General features: G+C 47.0%; 2 protein-coding genes across 2 annotated transcripts in view; one reads left to right on the forward strand and one right to left on the reverse strand.

Annotated features, from left to right (window-relative positions):
- The window catches only part of LOC119445478 (monocarboxylate transporter 3-like), a 117,265-nt gene extending 112,178 nt beyond the window's left edge, over window positions 1-5,087 (reverse strand). The window contains exon 1 of the mRNA XM_037709760.2: window positions 4,979-5,087. Coding sequence (XP_037565688.2) covers window positions 4,979-4,995 — 17 coding nt within the window. The 5' untranslated portion in view covers window positions 4,996-5,087. The remainder of the gene's footprint in view (window positions 1-4,978) is intronic.
- A 9,266-nt stretch (window positions 5,088-14,353) lies between these two features.
- Window positions 14,354-14,905, forward strand: LOC119444444 (uncharacterized). Its single transcript, XM_037708845.1, has one exon. It carries the CDS (start codon window positions 14,354-14,356, stop codon window positions 14,903-14,905), a length of 552 nt encoding a protein of 183 aa, XP_037564773.1.
- Window positions 14,906-24,606: the final 9,701 nt, after the last annotated feature.

Here is a 24,606-nt window from a genome sequence, read left to right on the forward strand (position 1 = left end):
GTAACGCGCTAGCACAAACGCGTTAGAAACGCGCTAGAAACGCGGCCTTTCGTTAATGTTGGGTATTTATTGCCATCGTGGTGCGTGTGTCCATGTCCGCTTCGTGGCGTAGTGGGCTAACGCCGCGCGCTCGGAAGCGAGGGATCCCTGGTTCGATTCCGCGCTACGGACACAACCTCGGAATTTTTTTTCTCATTTTTCTCAGACTGGTTACACACTACTACTACTACGACGACGACGGGGACGAACGGGTGCCGCTATAAGGAGCTTCGCCCCTAAAAGTCCAGTAACACCTGGGTGGCCTTCAAACTCGACTGACCGTCTGGACAAGGGCCTAAAATAACTTCCTCCGACAACGGTGGGCGGTCGAGGCGGGGAAGGTCATTGTTCAACTTTTGTCGCTCTTCCACGTACTGAGGGCCGCAGATGACCTACAGTTTCACTCACATTGCAGAGCTGGAGCTGCAGTCTGGAGACTCGGTGCGTCGCATTAGATTCACGTACCCGGGTGTAAACGCCACTCCCAGCCTGAGTCTGTGCGGAGGAGTGGCACAGCTGCAATGAGCTCTTGGTGGTAGCGTAAGTCTTATGGTAGGGTCAAATCTTTGCAGTCGTCTGTGAGGATTATTCGAATTGTCCCAGTGCATTTCGGTTGTTTGTCGGATGACACTTGAGAGGAGGCAGTTGGCGTCCGCTCTTGAAAAAGAAATTTCAAGTAGTGCCTCTTGTTCCTCGAGTGCTTTCTTCGCTTCGTCATAGACCAGTTTGTTGCCGTGTACACCACAGTGACTCGGAATTCATTGAAATGTAATGTGGTGGCCGTTGTCTTACCGCTAGACTGTATAACTCCGCACTTTGATGAGCCAACACTCTGCAAGAGATTTCTTTCATTACAAATCTAAGTAGCTGCAGAGCCAATTTTGCGTCACTGAAGATTGTGCGTACCTTAGGAGGCTGTCATCGCGAAATATAGTGAATTACCTCTCTAATTGCCACTAGTTCTATAGATGTTGGTGTCGTTTTGTTACCCAGACGAAACCATCGAATACTTGATGCGCCGGCACAAATGTCGAACCAGACGCATACGACGACACTGATCCGTCTGTATACACATTCACCGAGAAGTCATATTCTTTCGACATATATTCAAGTGTTAGATGTCTGAGGCCCATGGTAGGTATGCGCGATTTTTTAGGAATTCCGGGAATAGAGAGACGTACCCGTATTTTGGACATTACCCATGGATGCATACTTGGAAGGTCAGCAGGGGCAAAGTATGATAATATGGCAGATTTTGGCATTTAATGACTATTGAAAAAGAGTAGTAGGGCCGTATGTCGGGAAGTTTCGATAAGGGGTGACGTCGGCGGCGGCACAGCAACCGCAGGAATACTCGGAGAGGGTTGCATCGTAGATAGACAGGTAAAGGGGTGACGCCAGCTTCCTCAATTGTATCATAAGATGAGGTGAAACGTGGAACCTCTAGACATGTTCTCAGCATCTGTGCCTGGGCACGTACCGGCGTACGCAAACATCACGTGCTCATACTTGATAACACCGGCAGGCTATACCGAATGTAGCTGACGTAGATAGCCTTGTACAACCGGAGTAGTGAATGATCAGATGAAACCCACTTTTATCGGCCAGAAAGCGAAGAAGAGCAAGTGCAGTTAACTTTTCATATAACATTGCCGCACGCTTCGACCATGAAACACCGCGGTCAATGACAACACCGAGGCATCTGAGGTGTGTCACATTTGTGATGACATTGCCATTCATAATAATCAGATACCGACACATAAGCTTCCGCGTGAACGCTATCGCACCGCACTTATCTAGGGCCAGTTGCAGTCTTTGGCTCTGCAGGTACTGAGATGCTAAAGACACAGCTCGTTGCAATCTTGTACGAATTTGTGGTCGCGTGACCGCGGACGCCCATATGCATATGTCGTCTGCGTAGGTACTGATGCGTACTGTATCAGGAATTATTTCCGCAAGGACAATAAGGGCAACATTGAAAAGAGTCGAGCTGAGCACTCCTCCTTGAGGCGCTCCACGGGCCACCACGTGTCGTTTCGTTTCGCCATCATTCATGGACATGAAGACTGTGCGACCATCCCGGTAACTTACAATCCACATGTAGAGACGGCGCCGATGCCCGAATTACTGAGGGCATCAAGAATGGCTTGATGCAGGACATTGTCATAAGCACCTTTCATGTCTAAGAAAACTACTCCTACAAGTTGGCGCCTCCTTTTTTCGTGTTCGATCGAGGACACGACATCAATGACCCCATCTATAGCAGACCGTCCACGTCTAAATTCGGACATCATTTCCGGATAAAGCTCGTTACTTTTCAATGAACCATTCTAATCTACTGAGCGCCATCCGTCCCATCACCTTACCGACACAGCTAGCTAATGCTACTGGCCGCTAACATGACATTTCGTAAGGCGTTTTTCCTGACTTTAGAAGGGTCACCAAATGGCTGGGTTTCCATTGCTTCGGGACTGTATACTGCACAACCACTTGTTCCTACCGTGATAGTTGATTGCGGTACTTCCCCAGTAAGGATGGTGAGCATTGAAGTCTCCAATAACAACATGAGGACCTGGGGTACCTTGCAACACAGTGGATAGGTAGGAGACGTCACGTCGTTGTCTAGGAGGTATGTAGGCGCCAGTGATCAGAAACACATGCTGCTTAAGTTTTAGTGTCCCACACACGTATGCATCGCTGCCATGTGGAGTGATATTATGCCGAACAAACATCATCTTGTTGTCTATACACATGAACATTTTGCTCTAGTGTCCACAAACGGCAAGAACTTATTTGCACACGTGGTCATCGCATGTCTCCCAGTGCCTAATTTTAAGAAAACCATAAAGCCTAATTTTGAAAACAAGGTACAGGCAGACAAGGGTCACGCGCGGACTTCCTGGCGGCGCCGGCAGAGGGCACAGCCTGTCCAGAGGCCTCCGCCGGAGAGTAGCCCAGTGCCCCCTTCTATAGTACCCTGTAGCCGAACGGAACGGTCGTGCCGCGTGGATCTCAGTGCAGCAGGAGCAGCATACCAATTGGATAAGTTTATTGTTTTATTTCTCGCTCATTTGGTTGATAGAATTTTTACGTTAAGCGATATATATATATATATATATATATATATATAATTTTTCACGCTTTTAGTTTCTAGAATTTGTGGTGGGGTGTTAGTAGGTTAACGAATAGTTGTACTTTTTGCAAGCGGGTTGTGGCGCACGTGAGGCGTGGTAAAAGCAGTGTTTGGCGGCAGTTTTAAACCATATTAAGGAAAGCTAGCGGAGGTAGCCGGATAGCGAGATTGCCATAGGGCTTACCGTGGGGCTTTAATTGTTCAGGTATTTTGGCGGGCTTAATCGTTAGGTGGTCGTGCGGGCGATGGGGCGGCAGGCTAGCAAAGTCAGGGGTGATGGCGAGCTGGTGCAGTCCGAGGAGTGCAAACGATAGTGTTATTTGGACGAGACGCACTTCGCAAGTTCAGCCGACGCTGAGGAGGCTAGCTTCGCGTGCAGGCTGCGTGAAGGATTTAAGGGGGCTGTGCGGCGGATGGAACTTCAGCCCGTTACTAAACATATCTTCAATGAAGTCAGCTAAGGGCCAGCTGTCTATGGGTAACTGCTAAATGACGAAATATGGAAGCAGCCAGCAACTTGAAAATGGATGTAGAAGACTTTGTGTGAAAAGAGAGCGTTTGAGGAAAAGGTGACTTCGCGCAAGGCTTTCAGCTCCACGCGCCGCGCACGACTCCAAAATTTGGCTCAGATGTTCACAGCAACGTTGCTATTTGCGGACTGTGATTTTTCACCAAACCCGAAGGGTGGTTCAGGGTCCCTTTAATGTCGACAGTCATCACGCGATGGGTTCTGCCAGAATTGTTTTGTGGTCTAAAGCGTAGTTCATATTCCCCACATTAAAGAACCATGCGCGAAATGGTTGTCAATACATGCTTCAAAGGGAGCCACACAATGTGTACACGCGAATAGTGCAGCAGGTTATCGCGTTTAACATTCTGATACTACGCCTACTTTCATTGTGTCCTGTGTTTATTCTTGTCCAGCTTTTTGGGATGTTGCTAACTATTTTCGTCGCACACTTTTCAAGCTAGCTGCTTTATTATTTGGGCTACTTGTTCAAGAACTCGTTTTGGCATTCTATTTCATTTTAAGAGTGCTATGCTGTAATGGCCACAGTTTCGGCAAAACGGGAGTGAATGGGCCTGTTAAAAGTCAGCGCTTCAAAACTAGCTCTATTTAGCTTGCATCACCACGTACTGAAATTCGACTCTTGATTACTTGGACACGACACACTACTTGGTTTTTAACGATTTATTCAAATGTTCTATCCGTTTCGAAGGCCACTGTGTTTTTCATAGTTTTAGGGCACACAGGGAGAAAGTTCGCCATGGGATATTTCCTTGACGCTGACCAATCTTTAACGTACATTTCTCATAATAGATTTCGCGAGCAATGAAAGTTCTCCTGAATATCTGAATGTTGGTTTTCACTGACGGAGCAAGTTTACAGCAAGCGCAAGTTCACTCAAATAAATTTGTACCATATACATGTGTCCCAAAGGAGGCTGTCCTAAACACAGGCTACATCTACTTATAATGCGCATTATTTGTGGAGCTACATGTACATAACGAAACCGCCGGTTCTTTACTATTGAATACACTTGGAAAACTGACTTGTCTGAAGCCAGACAAACCTGACATATTCATGAATTCCTAATTTCTGAAGCCTGAAAGGAAGAATGAACCGGATCTTTGTACTCTTAGTACTTTAACAAGCCCCAATTTCTTGCTTGTAGATTGCAAACTCGCTTATCGCGTGGCATATGTGAAACTTCACATGGGTGTACGGTGAATGAGGCAATTGGTATAGATCAAGGTAAAATTATGAAGCAAGCTGACACGCGAAAGATAGGCATATTTGCTTACCTTTTTTCGGTCGTCATGACTGTAACGGCTTAGTGCGCACATGGAAGGAAATCATTCAAGCGCTGGGGACCAGACTGGGAGGCAGCGGAAAAGTGCGAGTCGTTCATTGCAGCTGCAGCTGGCGTCGCTTTGATCTCATTTCACGCAGCTTGATGGGAAGTCGCATCTGCACCGATGGAACTGTCGGCCGTGAGAATTTGTTTCGTATCATTGCTTTGTGTTCAAATTCCAGCGACATGCTCTGCTAGGTGGAGCACGCGATGTTGACAGTGACAAGCGTTAGTTCCTGGCAACAAGACATTTACTTGACCGCATAGACGTTGTGGTTCAACAAAAGAGTTGTTGCTGCGCAGTTTTTATTAAGTCCACAGCACAGGTGTACGAAAACTTAGGAGTGTGTGAGCAGGCCAGCAGATTGAGCGGATGTCAAATCTTAGAAGGTCTACCAACTGCGAAAACGGCAACGCGATTTCGCAGTTCATGGTTGAGGCTAGTCATTATCTATAGCGAGGTGGGACGGCTACGTCTATTGCTAGGCTAAGTTTTTATTTTTGTTGCGTGACCTTGTCTTGTAGGGTCACTCCAACATATAAATTAGAACATCGGTATATTTAGTTCAGTGATTTGAAGTCATAAATGTGCTATTTATAATGAGTTCAGTGTTGCCGTTAGTTGTAGAATTTCTTTTACGCCTATTGGCACTGAATGTAGGCCAGCTGCAGTAGGTTGTTAAATTTTGACTCATTTCCGCTTTAGCGCGAGGCTCACGATAACAGTCAGCATGAGCAGTCTAGCGATAAGAAACACAAATTTTCGGACGACCTTGCTGCACGCCCCCGAAACGGGGCCAGCGAGCAGCTTGTTATTACTCGAACGACTGTTAACCTTTATTCATATTTCATCATTTCGTCTCTACTCTATATGCAGTGGGGCGTTCACTGGAAAGGCAAGAATAACAGGACGCGCGCTTGCTCTGTGCACATTCAGCGACGTTGCATTTGGCTTTTTCGACAAAACTCACTCTATATCAATAGATTATGTATGATCGAACGTCGCAGAAGGCTACATGAAATCATGCACAATAATATGAGAATAATAAAGGTTCAACATCGGCTACTGTAAAAAAAGAAAAAAAATGCGGTTATTGTTCCTTCTACCTAGGAACTAGAGGATAAATATTTCTGCACAACGCATTTAGCGAGAGGCGAAACTGAAAACACAGAGAATAAGTGGAGGTATACAACGCGATACCATTATTATAAATTGGCTCAATTATTCTGCCTGCTTGATACATCGGTTGGTTCGAAACATCAACGTTGTGTTACGTGCAGCTGCGGGAATTTCTGTTATAACGAAGAACGCGATGCACTTGCACCGTCTCACAGATAGTCTTCTTCGACCCTTGCGTTACATAAAGGCAGACCACCGTCACTCGAACTTGTCGCTCTGCAGCACAGATTATTTTACCGGAGAACAACTCAGCCAGCGTCGTCTTCATTCGTCGGCCTCATTCCGCGTGTGGACGACTGCTTATGTTAAGAGGTGCCCAAATGGAGCTATTCATACGGGAGAGATAGGCAAGGAAGCTAAAATGTAAGGGCGTGCTTATATGCTTACTCATGTCTTCCTTGTTTATTTCGCGATGTTCGTTTCAAGAAATATTGAGCTAAAAACCCGCCCAATTCGGAGTTCTGTTATTGTAGAGGTATTCAGACAGAGGTACTTCAATCGGTACCCAGTACCTATGGAAGATGTGACGGTTAAGAAGGTACTGCCAAAGGCGTGAATTAATATGACTCAGCATAGGGTGAGCTTGTACGCATAAAAACAAGTTACCCTAAGAGCACAACAGTATCGGCGAGCATTCCAGCCTTTTCGCTGGTACTCGCATAATTTGCGTAATGTACAGTCAACCACAAAAGTTTACGGGATGCGGTTTCCCCTGAAAATGTGAATTCCTGCACTGTTAAAGCATGACACTTCTAATGTTTTGTTTATTTTATTTATTACATACTGCAGTCCGAAGACCAAGCAGGAGGGCCAAAAAAGGGAACATAGTGAATGAAATGAACAAGTTATACAACAGGTTAGAATAAACATTGCTACTGAAAGACTAGGATGCATTTAAAAAGGTGCTTAACTATACATGTGTAGAAGAATTTGCATCACTATGTATTAACAGTTTTATTTACACGACGGTAAAGCAAACACATCAAAATTTATACACAATCAACAGTTTTATGCACACAAGGGCAAAGCAAACACAACTTAGATAATGCGTTGACATAATGTAATATGGCAATAACAACAATGTAGTTTAGACGAAAAGATACATGTGTTTTTCGAAGTCAGGAAAGCCACGTTCTGGAAAAACATTTGAAGGCAGTGCATTCCATTTGTTAATGGTTCGCGGAAAAACGAGTGTTTGAAAAAGTTTGTATATGCAAAGTATGGTGTCAGATAGTGATTGTGACAATCGTCTAAAAAATTAAATTATGGGGTTTTACGTGCCAAAACCAGTTCTGATTATGAGGCACGCCGTAGTGGGGGACTCCGGAAATTTGGACCACCTGGGGTTCTTTAACGTGCACCTAAATCTAAGTACACGGCTGTTTTCGCATTTCGCCCCCATCGAAATGCGGCCGCCGTGGCCGGGATTCGATCCCGCGACCTCGTGCTCAGCAGCCATCGCTTCTCGGCCTTTTGGCTAAGATCAAATGTAGTACCTGTGACAATGTCTGGTTTGCCGGAAAGAAGAGGGGGAAATGAATTGACCGGGATCGATACTAAACTGCCGATTTCGGAGCAGGAAAAGAAACTTGAGCCTCACGATCACTCTGCGCTGTTTCAAGAGTGGAATGTTTTTAGTAGCCATCAGTGATGAAGGTGAATCAAGATTGTGGTAGGCGTTATAGAGGAATGTTGCTGCGTTCCTTTGGACCATTTCTAGTTTATTAACATCCTTTTTTAAAATATGGGTCCCAGGCCATGCATGCGTACTCTAGACGGGGTCGAATGAAAGTATTATATGCAAGAAGTTTGATCTGAGATGGCGCGTTTTTTAGTTTATGTCTAAGAAATCCTAGTTTTCTTGAAGTGGAGGAACAAACGTCGTCAATATGGCTACACCATGATAGTCGATTTGTAATCTTGACCCCCAAATATTTAAAATCACTGACTTCGATCAAGGGATTATTATTTAAGGTGTACCTAGAAGAAAAAGGGCTAATTTTATTCGAGATTCGCATAGAGACTGATTTGTTAATGTTTAACTCCATCGACCATGTGTTGCACCAATTGGAAAGAGAATTCAGGTTGTTCTGCAAGCACTTTTGGTCCTTCTCACTTTTAATTGACTTGTAAAGAATGCAGCCGTCTAAAAAAGTTTATTTATTGAATCACTCTGTAGATGGCGAAGGCTACTGCATGCTGGAACATTTAATTTGAGGCTGTGTGACCACGCTTCGCGACAATTCAGTTTCTGGGCAGTTCCTGCGTCGCGTAAACATTTGCATTTTACGGTACATACATCCATCGCTATTTACTTCGCGAACTCTGTGCGATTAAGAAATCTTGTTTCGATATAGAATTCGCGACAGCATTCCGGAAAATTGTGATACACGTAGGCGCGTTTTGCGCCGACCGATAACATTGTAACAGTAGGTAGCCGGCGAAAAACGGTCACCAGAAAAAGAACAATGAGTCCGTGTCGCTATTTATTTTATAACATACGAGGGTGTATTTTCTATGCTCTTAAATCTAAACACAAAAAAGACATGTGGTCCTGACGGTATTTCGAATGCTTTCCTTCGTCGACTATGCCGAGTGGCTTTCACATTTTCTTCTTGTAATTTTCCGCTCCTCCATATCTTGTGGTATCGTTCCATCAGACTGGTGGGTCGCTCGTGTTGTGCCTGTACTTAAGAAGGGTGACCTTGCATTACTATTAAACTATCGCCCTATATCACTGACGGTTACATCTTGCAAGCTTTCTTGAATTTCTTGAAAATGTGGTATTCTGTTCCCGTGCCAACACGGCTTTCGCAAAGAGCTCTCTACCACTACTCAGCTTTTCTCCACCGTTAACGCTTTTGCCTCCGTTCTTGATAAAGCCGGCCAGGTTGATGTTATATTCCTCGATTTCAGCAAAGCCTTCGATAGGGTCTCTCATTTTGGTTTGATAACAAAACTAAGCAACTGTGGGTTTCCACCTAACATTGTAAACTGGATCTGTGCATATTTGAGCATGCGCAGACAATTCGTCGATGTTGAGGGCCATTACTCTGGATGTCTCCCCGTAAACTCCGGAGTTCCGCAGGGAAGTGTGCTCGGACCACTACTTTTCCTGGTATACAATAATGACATAACAACATGCATAGACGATAGTGTGAGTATTAAATTGTTCGCGGATGACTGCTTACTTCACAAAGAAATCAAAGATTCCAATCACCAGGAGATCGTGAGCAATAGTCTTGCTGCGATTTCTGACTGGTGCGAGACCTGGGAAATGAAATTTAATGAAGAAAAAACCGTTTTTATGCGCATCACCAACAAAAAACATCCTCTCAAAAAATATAAACATCCTCTCAAATATAAATATCCTCTCAAAAATATAAACAAATTGGAAAACATAAACAGGTTTGCCGTCCGCTACATATATAATTGTTAGGGACGTTATGACTCCACATCTCAATTGATTAGTGAAAATAATATTGCCTCCCTAGAATCCCGTAGAAAGGTAGCACGCCTAACATTACTTTTCCGCCTTTGGAAACGGGAACTACAACTTGACCATTCACCATGGTTCTAGCCGCTACCAGCTAGACCTACCAAAAATCATCGCCCCGACAAGATAACCCCTATTTTCAGCGCGCACAAATTGCTTTAAGTATTACTTTTTTCCAAGAACAATAAATGATTGGAACTCTCTGCCGGCCGATGTATTCCTGTCCAATAGCATACCACATGCCATTGAAAAACTGCATTTCAAATAAACGTAGGAGCACGTGAGTACTTCAATGCGTGTTAGCCGGCGCATGAGAGAGATCACTTGTCTATCTTCGCTGCGTTAGGCCTGAAAAAAAAAAACTGTATAAACTGGTAAGAAAAAAATTCTTACCTTTCAATTCAATCCCTTGCTTTGCATGCTTGTAGAATGTGTTTTTAATGTATTTAATATCATCCTTCAATGTATCTCATATGCTTCAATGTATTTCACATTTCGCATGTATTCTTTTCTTTGAACGTATTCAATTTCATTTCTGTATGAACGAATTCCCTCCTGCCTGGGCCACATGTTGGCCTGCAGTATTCTGTAAATAATAAAGAAATGAATAAATTAAATGCTTTCAAATAACGCACTCATAAGCCCGCGACCACTAGACAGATGCTCAGGAGATAGGCCACAAACTTAAAATGGTTGTTCTCTGTTAGCGCCATATTTAATGCCGCTGAAGTTACAACAAAACAAAAAGCAGACATAGAAGAAAATAGTATATCGAAATAGTATAAATAAATAATTTTATCACGTACGTTCTTCAGTGTGCAATGAAACCGCAGTACACGAATAGTTTAATTCATTTTTTTATTCTAGTGACAGGGCCGCTACAGGGCTTGAGGTGAAGACGTTCTGATCAGTTGGTCGCGTTTTTCAAAGCCTGCTATTCCCGATGTCCAGAGGTTTCACAGTGCCTGAAGATTCGTTACAGCCGTATGCATCTGCAAGATTTTGTCTAAAAGTGCTGGAGGCCCATTTATTAAGTGGTGCGTGTAGAGCTGCCACTGAAGAACAGCGTTCATTAAGAGATCATCGTAATTACTGTTCCAAATGGAGAAAAATAGTTATCGCCTTAGTGCAGTCGGAGCAGAGAAGAAACTGGCAAACGATGGAAAGAATCATAGGTGTCGGCTAGATCGTTTAATAAAAGCGAACTTAGAATGCTGTCTTCTTCAGAGCATGCATTTTTACCATGGTGCAGTCCAGTGGAGTTGTTTTCTATACTCAAATGATTGAAATTGGAATCTTTCTATATGGTCACAGTAGTGACGTCGATTCCGCTGTACTAGCGCTAGATACAAAACAACTATCACTGCTACGAGCTCTTTCCGAACTCTGTACGGTGCCATTCTTTTCGTCGGGCGATCGTCTTGAATACCTGTACAAGTCGTTGCCGTAAGACGGAGTTTTCGTTGTTTGTATAGAATTTAAGAATTTTCTTACGGGCACCTACTACATTTCCTGGCTCGCAAAGTGTGTGTGATTTTCGGGCCTCCATACTCCATGTTTATTTGAGTTCACAAGTTTCTCGAAAGAAGTCTGCGTTTCACATTACATTGAACGACAAAACCACGCCTCTTTCGCAATATCCAGAACTCGTCCGTTTAACCTCCACATTTATTGCGCCTGGCGGGACTGCGGGCTGTATAGCAATGGGTGGAAACGCTTGATTGCCTTACAATTGTTCACATTCGCAGGGTTAGTAGTAGACTACAAAAAGGATCAAACTAGGCGAGAAAAGGGCGCTCCGTCATTTTCTATCGCAACACGCTACCTATGCGCGAGCGGTCTATGAGTCTAGTTTGCGGAAACTATAATTTTTAAGCCGTAGTTTCCCTTCCGGCATCAAGAACTTTGCTACAAGTAACTCTGAGGTACTGTCCTCTGCATGCACTACAAAATAAGTGGACCAATAAGAAGGTGGACAGTTTAGCCTGAAGGACGATGCACTGAAAGCGATAGCAAGGTTTAGCGTCGCAGTGAAGCGCCACCAACGGTGTTCTAACGAAACGCTCCGGCGACTTGTTAGCGCAATGCAGCACGCGAGGCAGCTGCTGCTGCGCAACATAGACTGCACCATGGTAGCTACCAGACGGTTCACAATTCTGGCGTCGTCATTGGCGTTGCTGGCGTCGCACCGGGATTTCTATAAAAAGAGACCGACGGAAAACCGTCGGCGCTTATAGCTTGAAGTGTATGGCTCGTTCCGCTCAGGCTATAACACGTACCACGGTGTGGTATAGACACAGCTGCTCAGCAGGAATGCCATAGTGTTTGTGCGCGCAACGCTCATGCCAGGAGAGGGCGGCAGAAGGCTGGTCTTGCTCTGCTGTAGTATCCATCGAGTGGAGCACAAGGGTGCGCCAACTTCGGATTTCTCGTTTTCTGAAGCCAAGCGCGCCGTGCTTCTGTCGCGTCTCTGACGACATGCTAACCCTAACCGCGCGCGGCGCGTCTGCGCCGTTGCTATCCGGACAGCACGATAACGACGGCGGTGGCACAGACGGCGCGAACACGTCTCAACTATTCATGCAAGTGCCATCGCAATAATTCGACCATGGCACATGCCTTCCTAGAAGAGGACATCTTACATTTATGCCACTTCAAAAATTGTTCTAGAAACCATCTCGCGATGACTGCCCAGGGTAATGCGTTTAGCAATGAATAAATGTGCGACAGAACGTATTGCGACCGTTGAAACGAGTTATGTATGAGGCTTGTACTGCAGCGGGATTTCTCTTTCGCGCTTCTTTAGAAAGACTCGGCGCCATCTAGAGCCGCCGCCGCCGCCGTGGAGCCTGCGCGTAGCTTTGGAAAGGCATGGCGTGCCGATGCCCGTGAACGCTGAGAAACTTGTCATGCGGCAACCGACCTCCAGTGTCGAGCTTCTTTCTCGCCGCCCGGCACCATCCAGTGGCACTGCCGAGAAGTCGGCGCGTAGCCTCCGAGATCAGAAGCGTGGCGCGCCGGGGCAAGCGATCGCTAAGGATTGTTTCCTCGCTTCCCGCACACTCAGTGACCCAAGTTGGCAAGAGCTTTACTAAGGAGTGGTACATAAAGTAATTATGCTGCAGGAAACTTTAGCGGACGAAGTCAAGCTAACCGGGTACAAATCGGTATGTAGAGAAAGAGATTGCGGGAGGGGATTGGCAACCCTCGTTCACAAAAAGCTACCCTTTATCGAGCACGATATCCATCTCAGATTGAGTAAAATTGAGTATACCCTAGTTGAAGTCATACTCAAAAGGGCAGGGCGCAGGGTATCTTCTGCCTAAGCATTTACAGCAGTCCCACAGACAAGAAACAAAGCTTAAGGGCACTTTTCAACAAGGCACTCAGAGTCGCAAAGAGCTCCCCGCTCATCATCGGAGGTTACGTTTATGTCTCCTATGACGCGTGGGCATACGCATGGAATACAAAGAAAGGTGAGGGGTTATGGGACGTTGCAACGGACCTGTGACTGTGCCTGATCACCGATCCGGCTTCTCCTCACCCGCTGTGGCACGTCCACATGCAGGGACTCTAAACCCGACCTCACTTTTGTCAACTCGAAACAAGCTAGTTGGGAAAACTCGGGCACCAATCTAAGCAGCGACCACTATATCATACACAAAGGTATAGGCATGCCGAAACAAGAGACTAGAACCTTTCAGTGCAAAGACTGGGACCTTTTTAGGGAAGTTAGAGCGAAGAGACTAGAATCGGAAGTGATAGAAGCGGGCGGACATGTACTTCCAGACCTGAGTAAACCAGCTCGAAGAGGACCTCAGGAAGGCCACTAAGGAAATTAGGAGCAAAGAAAGCATAGAGAGCATAGACAGTAGCCTCGCGCATGTGATTGAGGCCAAACAATTCATCCTGCTAAGATGGAAAACGCAAACACTGAACCGAAGGCTCAGGAAACAAATAGCGTTGCTAAACAGAGAGATCGAGGAGCATTCGAGAACACTCGCGAAAGAGCAGTGGGACGAAGTTTGCCACTTGGCAGACGGCAGAATCTAACACGGGGGCAGTTGGAACCTCCTAAAACAGCTATTGAACGAGAACAAAACTAAGTCAAGCAAGAGAATGGCAATTGCAAAAGTAGTACATCAGGTCAGACAGTACAGGACTCAACAGGTAGTCATGAGACAGCTCGCGGACAAATATCTCGCACACAAACAACCGGGCGATAGCAAAGAACGCGTAGAGTACTCGGGAGGACCGTGCGAGGAAAGGGACCGCGATTTCACCGAGGGTGAAGTACGGGCCGCCCTCCATGGTCTCTTTAGTAGATCGGCAATCGGACCCGACGGTATTAATGATAAACTCTTAACGAATCTCGACGACGACTCGATCAATTTCTTGATGGATCATTTCACCGAGTTGTGGAAAAAGGTAGACTATCCGGAGGAATGGAAGATGGCCAACACCATCCTCATACCCAAACCAGGCAAACCGCCTCATCTGGATAACCTCCGTCCAATCTCGCTTACATCGTGCCTTGGTAAAGCTATGGAGCACGTTATTCTCAACAGACTTACTAGATACGCCGAGCAAACGACATAAACCCGTATAACCAGGTCGGTTTCCGCCCCAGGCTATCGACTCGGGACGCCATGCTCCTGGTCAAGCACCGGCTCATACAGGTTAGCCCGGTGCACGCGAGAGCGATCTTGGGACTAGACGTCGAAAAAGCCTTTGATCGCACAGAGTACAAGGCCATCCTCGAGATCCTCTCCGAGTTGGGGTTGGGCGAGAGGGTTTTCAGCATATTCAAGGCTTTTCTCAGGGATAGGCAAGCTAGCCTCACGCTGGGAGAACTAAAATCGAAGGTGATGAACCTGGGAAACAGGGGCACCCCGCAAGGGGGAGGCCCCTCGCCCATGTTATTTAACCTAGCAATGGCCAGAGTCGCAAGGAAACTGGAGCGGATAGAAGGTATACGCTTTGCAATATACGCCAGTGACCTAACCATATGCGGCGCCAACGGTAATGTAGGCCAAAAGGAGACTAGACTGCAGGAGACCATACAAACCGTGGAAAGCACACTAGGCAAGATGGGAATAAACTGTTCGGCGGCAAAATCGGAGCTTTTGGTTGTAAAAGTCGAGGCAGGGTTCAAAGACCCCGGGACTAGATCCCCGGGGAGGAACCCAAGGTTACCTTGAGCTGTTACGACGGATCCTCGATCAAGCAGGTCGAAAGATTAGAGTTTTAGGCTTCCAAATTTCAGCGGGAGGTACCAACCTCAAAGCCATTCAACACATTTCCAACAAAATGGGCCAAGTCATCAGGTTACTAAGGAGAATCACCAACAGACTTAGGGGCCTGGGAGAGGCCAGTGCTCTAAGGCTAGGACACGCCTTCGCTCTCTGTCATTTCACCTACGTGGCAGGTCTACTCAAATGGTCGCAGGCCGAGCTGAACAAGCTCAACACTATGATCAGAAAGCTAGTCAAGCTTACCCTACGCATACGCAACAGCACCTCGAACGAGAAGCTCGTGAGCCTAGGCGTACACAATACGATAGAAGAGATGGCGGAAGCGCAAAAGATGGCGCAGCAGGAAAGACTGACGAAAACGCGAGCGGGCCCGCTTATACTCAAAGCAATAGGGACAGACCCCAATAGATCGGCGAACTCGAAGGAGGCCGAGGCAGAGTTGAGCGCGGACCTTAGAGACGCGATCAGAACCACCCCCCTCCAGAAAAATATGCTCCCGGAACACAATGTTAGCAGGAGAAAAGCGAGAGCGAAAGCTTTGTTGAAAGAAATTGAACAGCTAGGACAACAGGCAGCCCTCGTAGACGCTGCCTGGGTCAAAAGCAAACAGGCCTACACGGCCGTGGTTGTCCACAGCCAGGGCGCGGTACGGGACGCCGTCACCATCTTCACTAAGGAGGATTCCACGGTGACGGAGCAAGCCGCCATTGCTGTAGCCATCAGGAACCGTAAATAGTCTTTCATTTATAGCGATTCAAAGCAGCAATTCAAAGCTTTGACAAAGGCTATGTCGCTGGGTCGCGGCTAAAATTATCGACAAGGTCGAAAGTATCAAAATTGAAATCCGATGGTTTCCTGCACATATGGGACAAGTGGACGAGACTCGGCTCAACCTCAACGAGGTGACGAACGACCTGGCACGAGGACTTGCTTGCCGCGCCGGTCAGAACCGAACCGACACCCACTACCCCCATTTCAGGGAGCATAAAGATCATTTACTAATCTACAACGACATCACTAAATACTACTACTGGGGCGTACCACTGCCACACGTAAAGTTGAACAGGGCTCAGGCAGTCACGCTACGTTCACTGCAAACCGGGACGCACCCCACTCCGTATTCGTAACTAAAGTTCACCCCGAAAGAGAAATTAGGAAAGTATGTAACGTGTGCGATGGCATCATTGAAATCAGGCACATACTGGCGGGCTGTCCCGCGAATATCGCCGACCCCGAAGAAAAGTTGCTTTAGCTGGCAGAAGGTGATATCAAGCTCTTCATATCAAGATCAACTACGGGCTGTCCAGAGGGTCCACGATGGCGCCATAAGGCTCGGGCCTGACGGTGCCGACGTGGACGCGGCCGGCTTCGGTCTGAAAAGACCTCCTTCAGGACCCTAATAAAGTTTTGTGAATCCATGAATACCCAGTGCAACTGTACCACAGCGTCGATAATGCATCGGGTTGCTGTCTCTGAGGAACCCTTGTGACGTGGGTTCTATTACGCTCAGCATGGCATAAACTTAAGAGATCTTTTTCGTCATTGTAGAGCGGCACATTTCCAGTGGCCCATACCAAGTTACACAAGTTGACGTCATAGACGTCCATTGAATAGCGACACACACCTGCTGGCCCATGCCCAGTGACCCAAGTTCGCATCAAGGAGATTCATTGAAGCCCAGCACAAACCGAATGGCACATACGAAGTGCTCCAAGTCGGCGTCCAAGAATTTCTTCGAACAGCGGTGCTTACCCCGTCCCACATCCACAGGGATCCATGTCGCCGTGAAAGAGTTTCGTTGCAGAGAGGCACGTATGTACACATCGGCACATACTGAATGACCAAAGTTGATCCGATGATTGGTTTCGAACCCTGATACCCCAGAACGATGCGCTAACTATTTGATTGGGTAGTCCGCTTACACTACGGAACGTGTAGTGACCCAGGCGGGAAAACGGTTACATGCAAACAAATTGTTTTTTTTACATAGTAGCGCAGAGTATTCCCGGCTGCGAATTGCCCAGTTTGCGCCTCAGAGTAGATTCAGCACCAAGTTTGGGCTTTAGAGTAGATTCATAGCCAAGCCGGACTTTCAAAATGACTAGCGGCGCCTGCCAACAAAGAAGCCGTTAACGCAGGCTTTTTCGCTGCGGGTTAAACGATTATTTACGCAAACATTGAGTTCCAAATATGCTGTATGAAAGCTTTATACTTAAGTGTAATCTCAAATCCACTGCTACCGACGCGTTAGGCACTTAAGTGCTTGGATGCTGTCCTAATAAATTGTGGAAACAGAAACCGTGCCTATATTACACAAGTTTTTCAAATTCATTGCACTAACCGCGAGTAAACTTCATTATAATAACACACAAAAGAAACTATAGTAAATATAATGCACCGTCATTGTCTGAATCAAATATATTTACATAGCAAAATGCTGAAACACCTCGAAAAAAATTTGCACTATGGCCTAACAGCTGCGAAGAGGAAGTTCCATAAAGCTGAATATTTCAAGCAAATAAATATAGCCTACTATTATGAGAGTGTTAAAGTCTGTCCGTGAGCGGTTTGATTAAAGGGAACACATGAATGTAGAGCAAGTACGAACTTTTCGCTCTGACAAGTGCATATTTCGCTGCCTTTGCGGTAGATGACTTGTGGCTGGTGACCCTGGCAGATTTCTGCACACCTGTGCCAGTGTTTCACCTAGCTACAGAAGGCACTTGCAGCTACAGCGCCACCAGAGTGAGAGCACGTTCGAGTGTTCTATTTAACAGTAGATTGCATTGTAGGTACCTCGAATTTCACAAAATGCATTGCCATGCCATACACACAGGAAGTTCCGCGCGTCACAAAGAAGACAACTTTCAAGAGTTATTTATCTCAACCACACACTTCGTTCGCTAAGATAACTTCAATTGTCATTAACACTGAAATACTATATTAAAAATGCGAAAGAAGAATGGGAACCGAGGGGCTCGATTTTATTAGTCATAACCACATAAAGCCAACAGACAATGAAGCCAAGGAAAGCATTGGGGAAATTAAGTGTAGTTGAAATTGGAATTTAGAAAATAATGAAGAAAAGGGAAATGAAAATGGACGAAAAGATAACTTGTCGCCGGCGTGAGCCGAACCCACAACCTCCGCATTACGCGTGCGTTGCATTACCAATTGTGCTACAGCGACGGCCATCAATTCGTCCACTAACTTGGGTATTTATGTTTACAAGATCTAGCCCTAGGAGTGTTAGCCAGCGCCACTCAGAACCATGATGGGCGGATGTGGAACATCCTTTTTAGCCCGATGGCGTCACGATACACGTGATCTTGGGAGAGCAGGTTGCGGGTTCGGCTCCCGCCAGCGACAAGTTATCTTTTCGTCCACTTTCATTTCCCTTTTCTTCACTATTTTCTACATTCCAATTTCAACTACACTTAATTTCCGCAATGCTTTCCTTGGCTTCATTGTCTGTTGGCTTTATATATTAAAAATGCCATTTTTAAGTGCGTAAGAATTTCTATGCCTACCGAATGACGAACCCCGTACTGTCACTTAAAGCAAATCGCTATAAAAGTATTGTTGTATGAAGGAAAATAAATTCGAAAGCAGAAAAAAAAGCCTTGGTGCGGGTGAGACTCGAACCTACCTATGACTCTACGCTCAGAAGCTGAATGGTTTACCCACTGGGCTAAATACCTTCTTTTTTTCTTTATTGTCATAAAAAACAAAACATATGTTTACAAATAGACCATGAACACAACATCCGGCATCCTGTGTAATGCTAGTTGCATTTGCTTATGAACTTTCAACTGTGTAAGTGCATACAATATACATAGCACTTCCTCTTCAGCCCCTGGGTGTTTCAGCACATCTCTGAGTTTCGTGACCTTCTCAACAAAATGAGCGTTAACAGATTGTGCTTGGGGATCAGCGTTTAGGATAACCATAAGTGACCTCCATATGCTAAAAAGACTGAGAAGCATAAATACGTTATAAGGGACGCTGTTTCCTTGAACAGGGGTGCTATGCAGGATGCGCCGAGTTTGGCGAAACTCGGGATCTTCACGAGCTCTAGCGACGCCCCAATATGAAAGAACAAATGGTAACAAGACAAAGTTTGTCCGTCGGTACGCCTCCAGTTTCATTGGTTTATCTAGATTCACTCTGGGTGGCTATCAACGCTTGGGAGTTGCCATATGGGCGGTCGACTAACTGGGGCTTACGTGATGATACGGTCGGTGCATGGTCATGCCTTCTTTCACTTGTTTGTCGTTCCACCGAGTGCATTACAGGCTCAAGCAAGTTATAAAATAAATGCATTTAGTACAATAATATCAGTCATAATAATGTGGGTTATAAGCATTTTAAAGTTTACAAGATGTACACTAAATGTGTATTAGACTAATTTGTAATTTAATACGTTTCGCGTTATACCACGAGGGGACGCTCGTCCTCCTCTTTTTTTCTCTGGATTCGATTGGAGCGGCTCGCTACGTACTTGCGCTAACATTTCCGAGCACCGATTGGTGTGCGCTTGGTTTTCTCACTGGGGTTTCAACAGATCGCTCGTTGCTCTTTCTCTTTCCTCTGGATTGGATTGGTGCGGCTCACTACGTGCTTGCGCTCCCATTTCCGAGCACAGATTGGTGTGCGCCTGGTTTTCACACTGGGCTTTTACAGATCGCTCGTTGCTCGCGCTAAAGAAAGGCTGCGATACGGTCTGTAGCTGCGAGTAGGGTGCCTCGATGCGCGCATCGAGGGCACCCCAGCTGCCCCAGCTGCGAGACGAAGTGAGCGTCGGCTTGTGCCAAAGTGGTTTGCCGCGCGCTTGCCGTTTAAGCACTCAGGAATGCCGGAAAGCACTCATACAAGGGTCAGAAAACTAAGCTTTATTTTCTTATACTTTGCGATGCACGTTCATACTGGCAAGCGTCGAGCGATGGCTTCTAACAACCGCAGGAAAGACTCATTATACTGGGTAGCCCGAGTGATCCGTGGTTTCTAACGCAAGAGAGGGTCTTTGCAGCGGACGTGGCCGTTGAGTGCCATCACATCCATCCCAGGTGGAACTCCAGCATCGGTGCAGTTACCCTGTACCCATCGCTGACGAGGTGGCGCTATTTCTTTTTGCGTGTGAACCCCGTGATGGGGTCCACAAAGTTCACGCTGTGGTGGACTTTCTCCCAATTCAGATTGAGGCATAGCCCCGTTAGCAACCACTAAATTTGGGATATATTTGCATGCGGCCAATTCGTCACTATGAATAATGGTCCCCGGTTGAGCATTGGCCGCAATAATGGCGCCTAGCGTCGCCGCCTTTCGTCGGTCGACCTTGAAAGTCGCAGCACCCCTCTGGTAGCGCAGAACATGCCGAAGACCATGGGCCTCCTTCTTTAACACTGCCGTAACTTTGGCTGCTCGTCGGAAAGTTGTCGCCCGACGTTAGGCGGCCTCGATTGTACATTTGCTCGCCGCGAAGAAGGCACTCGTCAATTTGCGCTATCTCCCCGGGGACACTGAGTGGAGGCTGCGCCAGAAGCTCGTCCGTCGCGAACTTATGGGGGTATTTCCTTCAGTCGGCGATGGCGTGCTCCGATAGAGGAAAGAAGTCGCCGGTCATCTCCTTCAACAGCCATATGTCTACGCTTTGGCTCACGCAGTACGTGAGCCATATCATTTGCCGCCTGGAGAGGTGGTCATTCGGACGGTCGAGGCAGTCCGTGTTGGCGAATAACTTCCTTCGCCTTGCTGCCCGTGCAGTACAGCGGTACCGTGTAACTGCGAAAACTGATTTCGGCAGCTGTTGCACCGGAAGGCAGCCCGGTGTCCATTCTGAGCCTTCCAATGTAATGTGACCAATTCGCCTGCGCAGATTGGTTGGTCCGGGTTGAATCCGAGGTGCTCGTAGGTGCCCCAGTACTCCGATGACGACGCCGGAACTAGCCTGGGGCTGCGGCGCGGTGGAAGAACAGCGCTTGAAGCCGGAAATAGCCGAAGAGATCGCACGAACATTTCCTCTGCAGCCTAGTCACACCGCTCTGTGCTCGAAAAGCATAATTTGCCCGCCACGCCATAGAGAAAGAAATTCAACAAGAGGGGACACTCGGCAAAAACTGGCAACAGGAAACACGTCACCATACGTCACGCTATACTTTTGACACCGAACGCTAGCTGCCGCGAGCATCGAAAAAAAGAAAGTGAACTTAAGTTAACCGGCATTGATTTATTTTTTAAATTCTTTGCCGCCAAAACTAAAACGTTTTGCGTATAAATGAACTTAAGCTTTGCGACTTATTTTCCTTGCCTTACCTAGCCACAGGTCAATGACGCTCCAGATACATGCGTCATCCGCCAGACACTCCCCCGAGGCGAGCGAGGGCGGCTGCGCGCGTGTTTGAGCGCTGGCCCGCGGCGACCCGTCTATCTCACTTTTTTTTCTCGATATGTACCGTGGTTTTTTCGGCTCCCGGCGTATTCTCGCGTTCCTTTTGCACTGGGACAAGACACCACTGCACTATTGGACTACGGCAAGGTGAGAAATTTTGTTTCACCGTCTACGACGCATTTAGGCTTACGGTACGGGACCGAGACTTAAGACGCAGTTAGCGAAAAACAGCTCGGCCGTCCTGGCGCAGTTACTTTGAGTTAATAAATCGTGCTGGGACATGTTTCCGACGCTTCCTAGGGGATTATGATAACTTATTTCGGTTTTTGAGGCACGCTGGCCGCACAGCGCGCTGTGACGCAGTTATCGATAAGCAGCTCGGCCGTGGTGATAAAGTTAGTTTGGCGTGTAATGAATCTTAGAGGGACAAGTCTGTGACGTTTTTTGTGGCTCCGCAACAACATATACATTTTTTCTGCACTCACGCCTGTTGAAAACGCGATGGGCGACTGCCAAGAGTGATAACATGGGAGTGTGCTGCTGGCGCCGGCAGAACGCGCGAAAGATAACGCCGACGAACATATCAGAAACTCGTAATTCGAAAATTCCGTCTTCTAAAGGACTGAAAAAAGACATTGCACCCACGCATTTGTCTTGAGTGCCTGTTGCGTCCGTCTCTATGTATGTAGCGTACCGTCGCGTCGCCCGAGGCCAAGTTTTGGAAACGCGAAGTCGCCCGTGTATTTGTGCTGCCAAAGTGCAGGAAATAATGCCCGGAATTGGGGGAACGCTTGGAAATCAGATGTTTTCCATATTTTATGGTATTGTTTGGGATGAGTCGGGTATTTTATACGCCACGTATGTAAAAGCGAATTGCTTTTGTTTGTAATGCCACCCATTCACCGCTTTCGCACGTTTCGCCTCTACACGCAGTATTCCTATGTCTAAATACCAAAATGACACATGCTTGTAATTTACTTTTTTTCAGCTGGTGCCGTCCGGTGGAGCTTCATACGGAAACTACTGCTTATCTGGGGTCACAACGTTGGATGAACGCACAAAAAGCGCGGAACGAGCTTTATATAGAGCAAAATAAATATTTCCTCATTGCACAAAAGGTCTTGCGTGTACTTTGTGAAATTGCACGTGGCACAGATTCGATCGGACTTAACGAGATTGTTCGCCATCATTTTTACCAAATAATAAACAGATTCCGCCCGAAGAGCAAATAAAAAAAGGAAGGAAAGGAAAGGGGGGGGGGGACAGCCGTGCTAGCTCGCGTTCAAAACGCGCGCGCCCAAAACCGAAACCGGAAGTGATTTACACCGACCGCTTGGGGCGCTGCAGCCAATTCGGCCGCTGGGCTCTATGGGAGTGTCCCCTCTTGTTGAATTTCTTTCTCTATGGCCACGCTATCTCCGCAGACAACGGCCTTCGCCTAGCTCGTCACACAGCCAACGTACTGATGTTTTGGAAAGGCAAAAATGACACGAAGCTCTACGTCGGTCATGTAGGGGAGCGGGTCCAGGCGGTCATATTGACGCTTACTGCCGCTGGATGCGATGACACAGGCTGCTGCGGCCGCCGCCATGTTCACGAGTTCAACTCGAGGGGGGTTTCGCGATGTACGAGTTTGGCACGAGTTCGCCTGTCAATCAAAACCATAGGTCACGCCCCGCGCGAGGCATGTTACTCTTGTGCGCGCCCACCACGGTTGGGCCACGCCTAACTTATTTTTCGGCAACAGGACATGGTGCGGAACTGAAAGGCCTTAACAATCTTGACCGGCGAATTCAAAACACGCACAACGCACTGTCATCGGTGATGTACTGAGCACCACGATAAAAAAAAGCGTCGACTTTCGCTGGCTTAGGCATATGTCTTATGGGGCTGTGATGGCCACACAACACGGTTCATTGCTTGCATTGTGGCGACGTAGCGCAGAGCAAATAATTATCGGGAGGCCACTGTAGCTGCTTGCAAGGCGTCGATGCGCCGCGGTGGACGACGATCCTGAGCAGTGCGTAGTGTTTTCCAACGACTAACGTATCGCAGCTGTCATTTGAGATGGCTGCTCTGTCACAGTGATGTATCGGAGCCACCGTGTCGCAAACACGGTCAGCGGTCAGCGCAAACATACCCAGTGCGATGGCATTTCTTCATCACAAGCACTGCATACTAAACAATTGCAACGCCTTCCTGTGTTCGAAGTTTAATTTCCTAACTGCACACAAGAGCCCTCACCCGCCAAAATGCGATTGCTGCGCTCTCGTTATGATATCCATCTGCGATGGCTGTTAGCTCAGCAGCAGACGCAACCGGCAAGCACATTGGAGTGAACAACATACTAAAATTCTGCGTACACACGCACGGAAGCACCTTTACTGGGAAAACGATGACAAGCGATGACGCTCTTCTTCACAATGCATCGCGGGGACTTCGCGCACGCAGATAAACTGGTGCATTTTCACTGCGACAGCCGTTGCCCCCGTGTCGTTTCAGTTGGTAAAGCAACGGCCTTAATAGCCGCCTCAGTGAAAGCACCTGCGATGAACAGCCATGCCGCAGCGCTGCGTTCCCATTCCCCTAATAGACAGGGAATGGACAGATCATTGTCATGACTGACTTTATGCGTCATTATCGCATCGATTTTATCGAGAATAGCACTGCAGCGCCCCCGGCGACTGCTCCCCGTATGAACTCCCTCGTGCGTGCGACCCTCTAGAATGTATCCGCTTGTAAGCTTTCGCCTCACTGTCGCCACTCGCGGCAAAAAAGTGCAAAATTTAATAATTCATTCGATGTCTGTTTGTCATCACAAATTTATAGCATTCAAAACGAAAAACCGAAACTTTAAGAAATAAAATGTTTGTTATTTTATTTGTTGCATTTCAATGTATTCGATTGAGGGAAAGTGTAGGTGCAAGAATGCAGCGAATGTGACCTGTTCGCATTCGACGGAGGACAGAAAGATAATGCCCGAAAGAGGAGGAACGCCCTTCACACACCCGAGAAAGGCGTGGCAAGCGGCTCACGGCAAGCATGCAGATAGACAGCGGGACAGTGACGGTATTGCTAAATTGCGATAATACGTTGATAACAATAGGCGGCACTGGCGCGTTTTGGTGCGCAGTCCTCTGTGCTTGAAGCGCGGAAGCACTGTGCTACGCAGGGTTCGGTAATGTTGTCATACATGGCTTTATCTCGCCATTTCTTTTTGCCTGCTGTTATTGCACGTTCCTTGCTATCTCCATTCACT

This window comes from Dermacentor silvarum, chromosome 3, assembly GCF_013339745.2.
Source record: "Dermacentor silvarum isolate Dsil-2018 chromosome 3, BIME_Dsil_1.4, whole genome shotgun sequence".
Taxonomy (NCBI): domain Eukaryota; kingdom Metazoa; phylum Arthropoda; class Arachnida; order Ixodida; family Ixodidae; genus Dermacentor; species Dermacentor silvarum.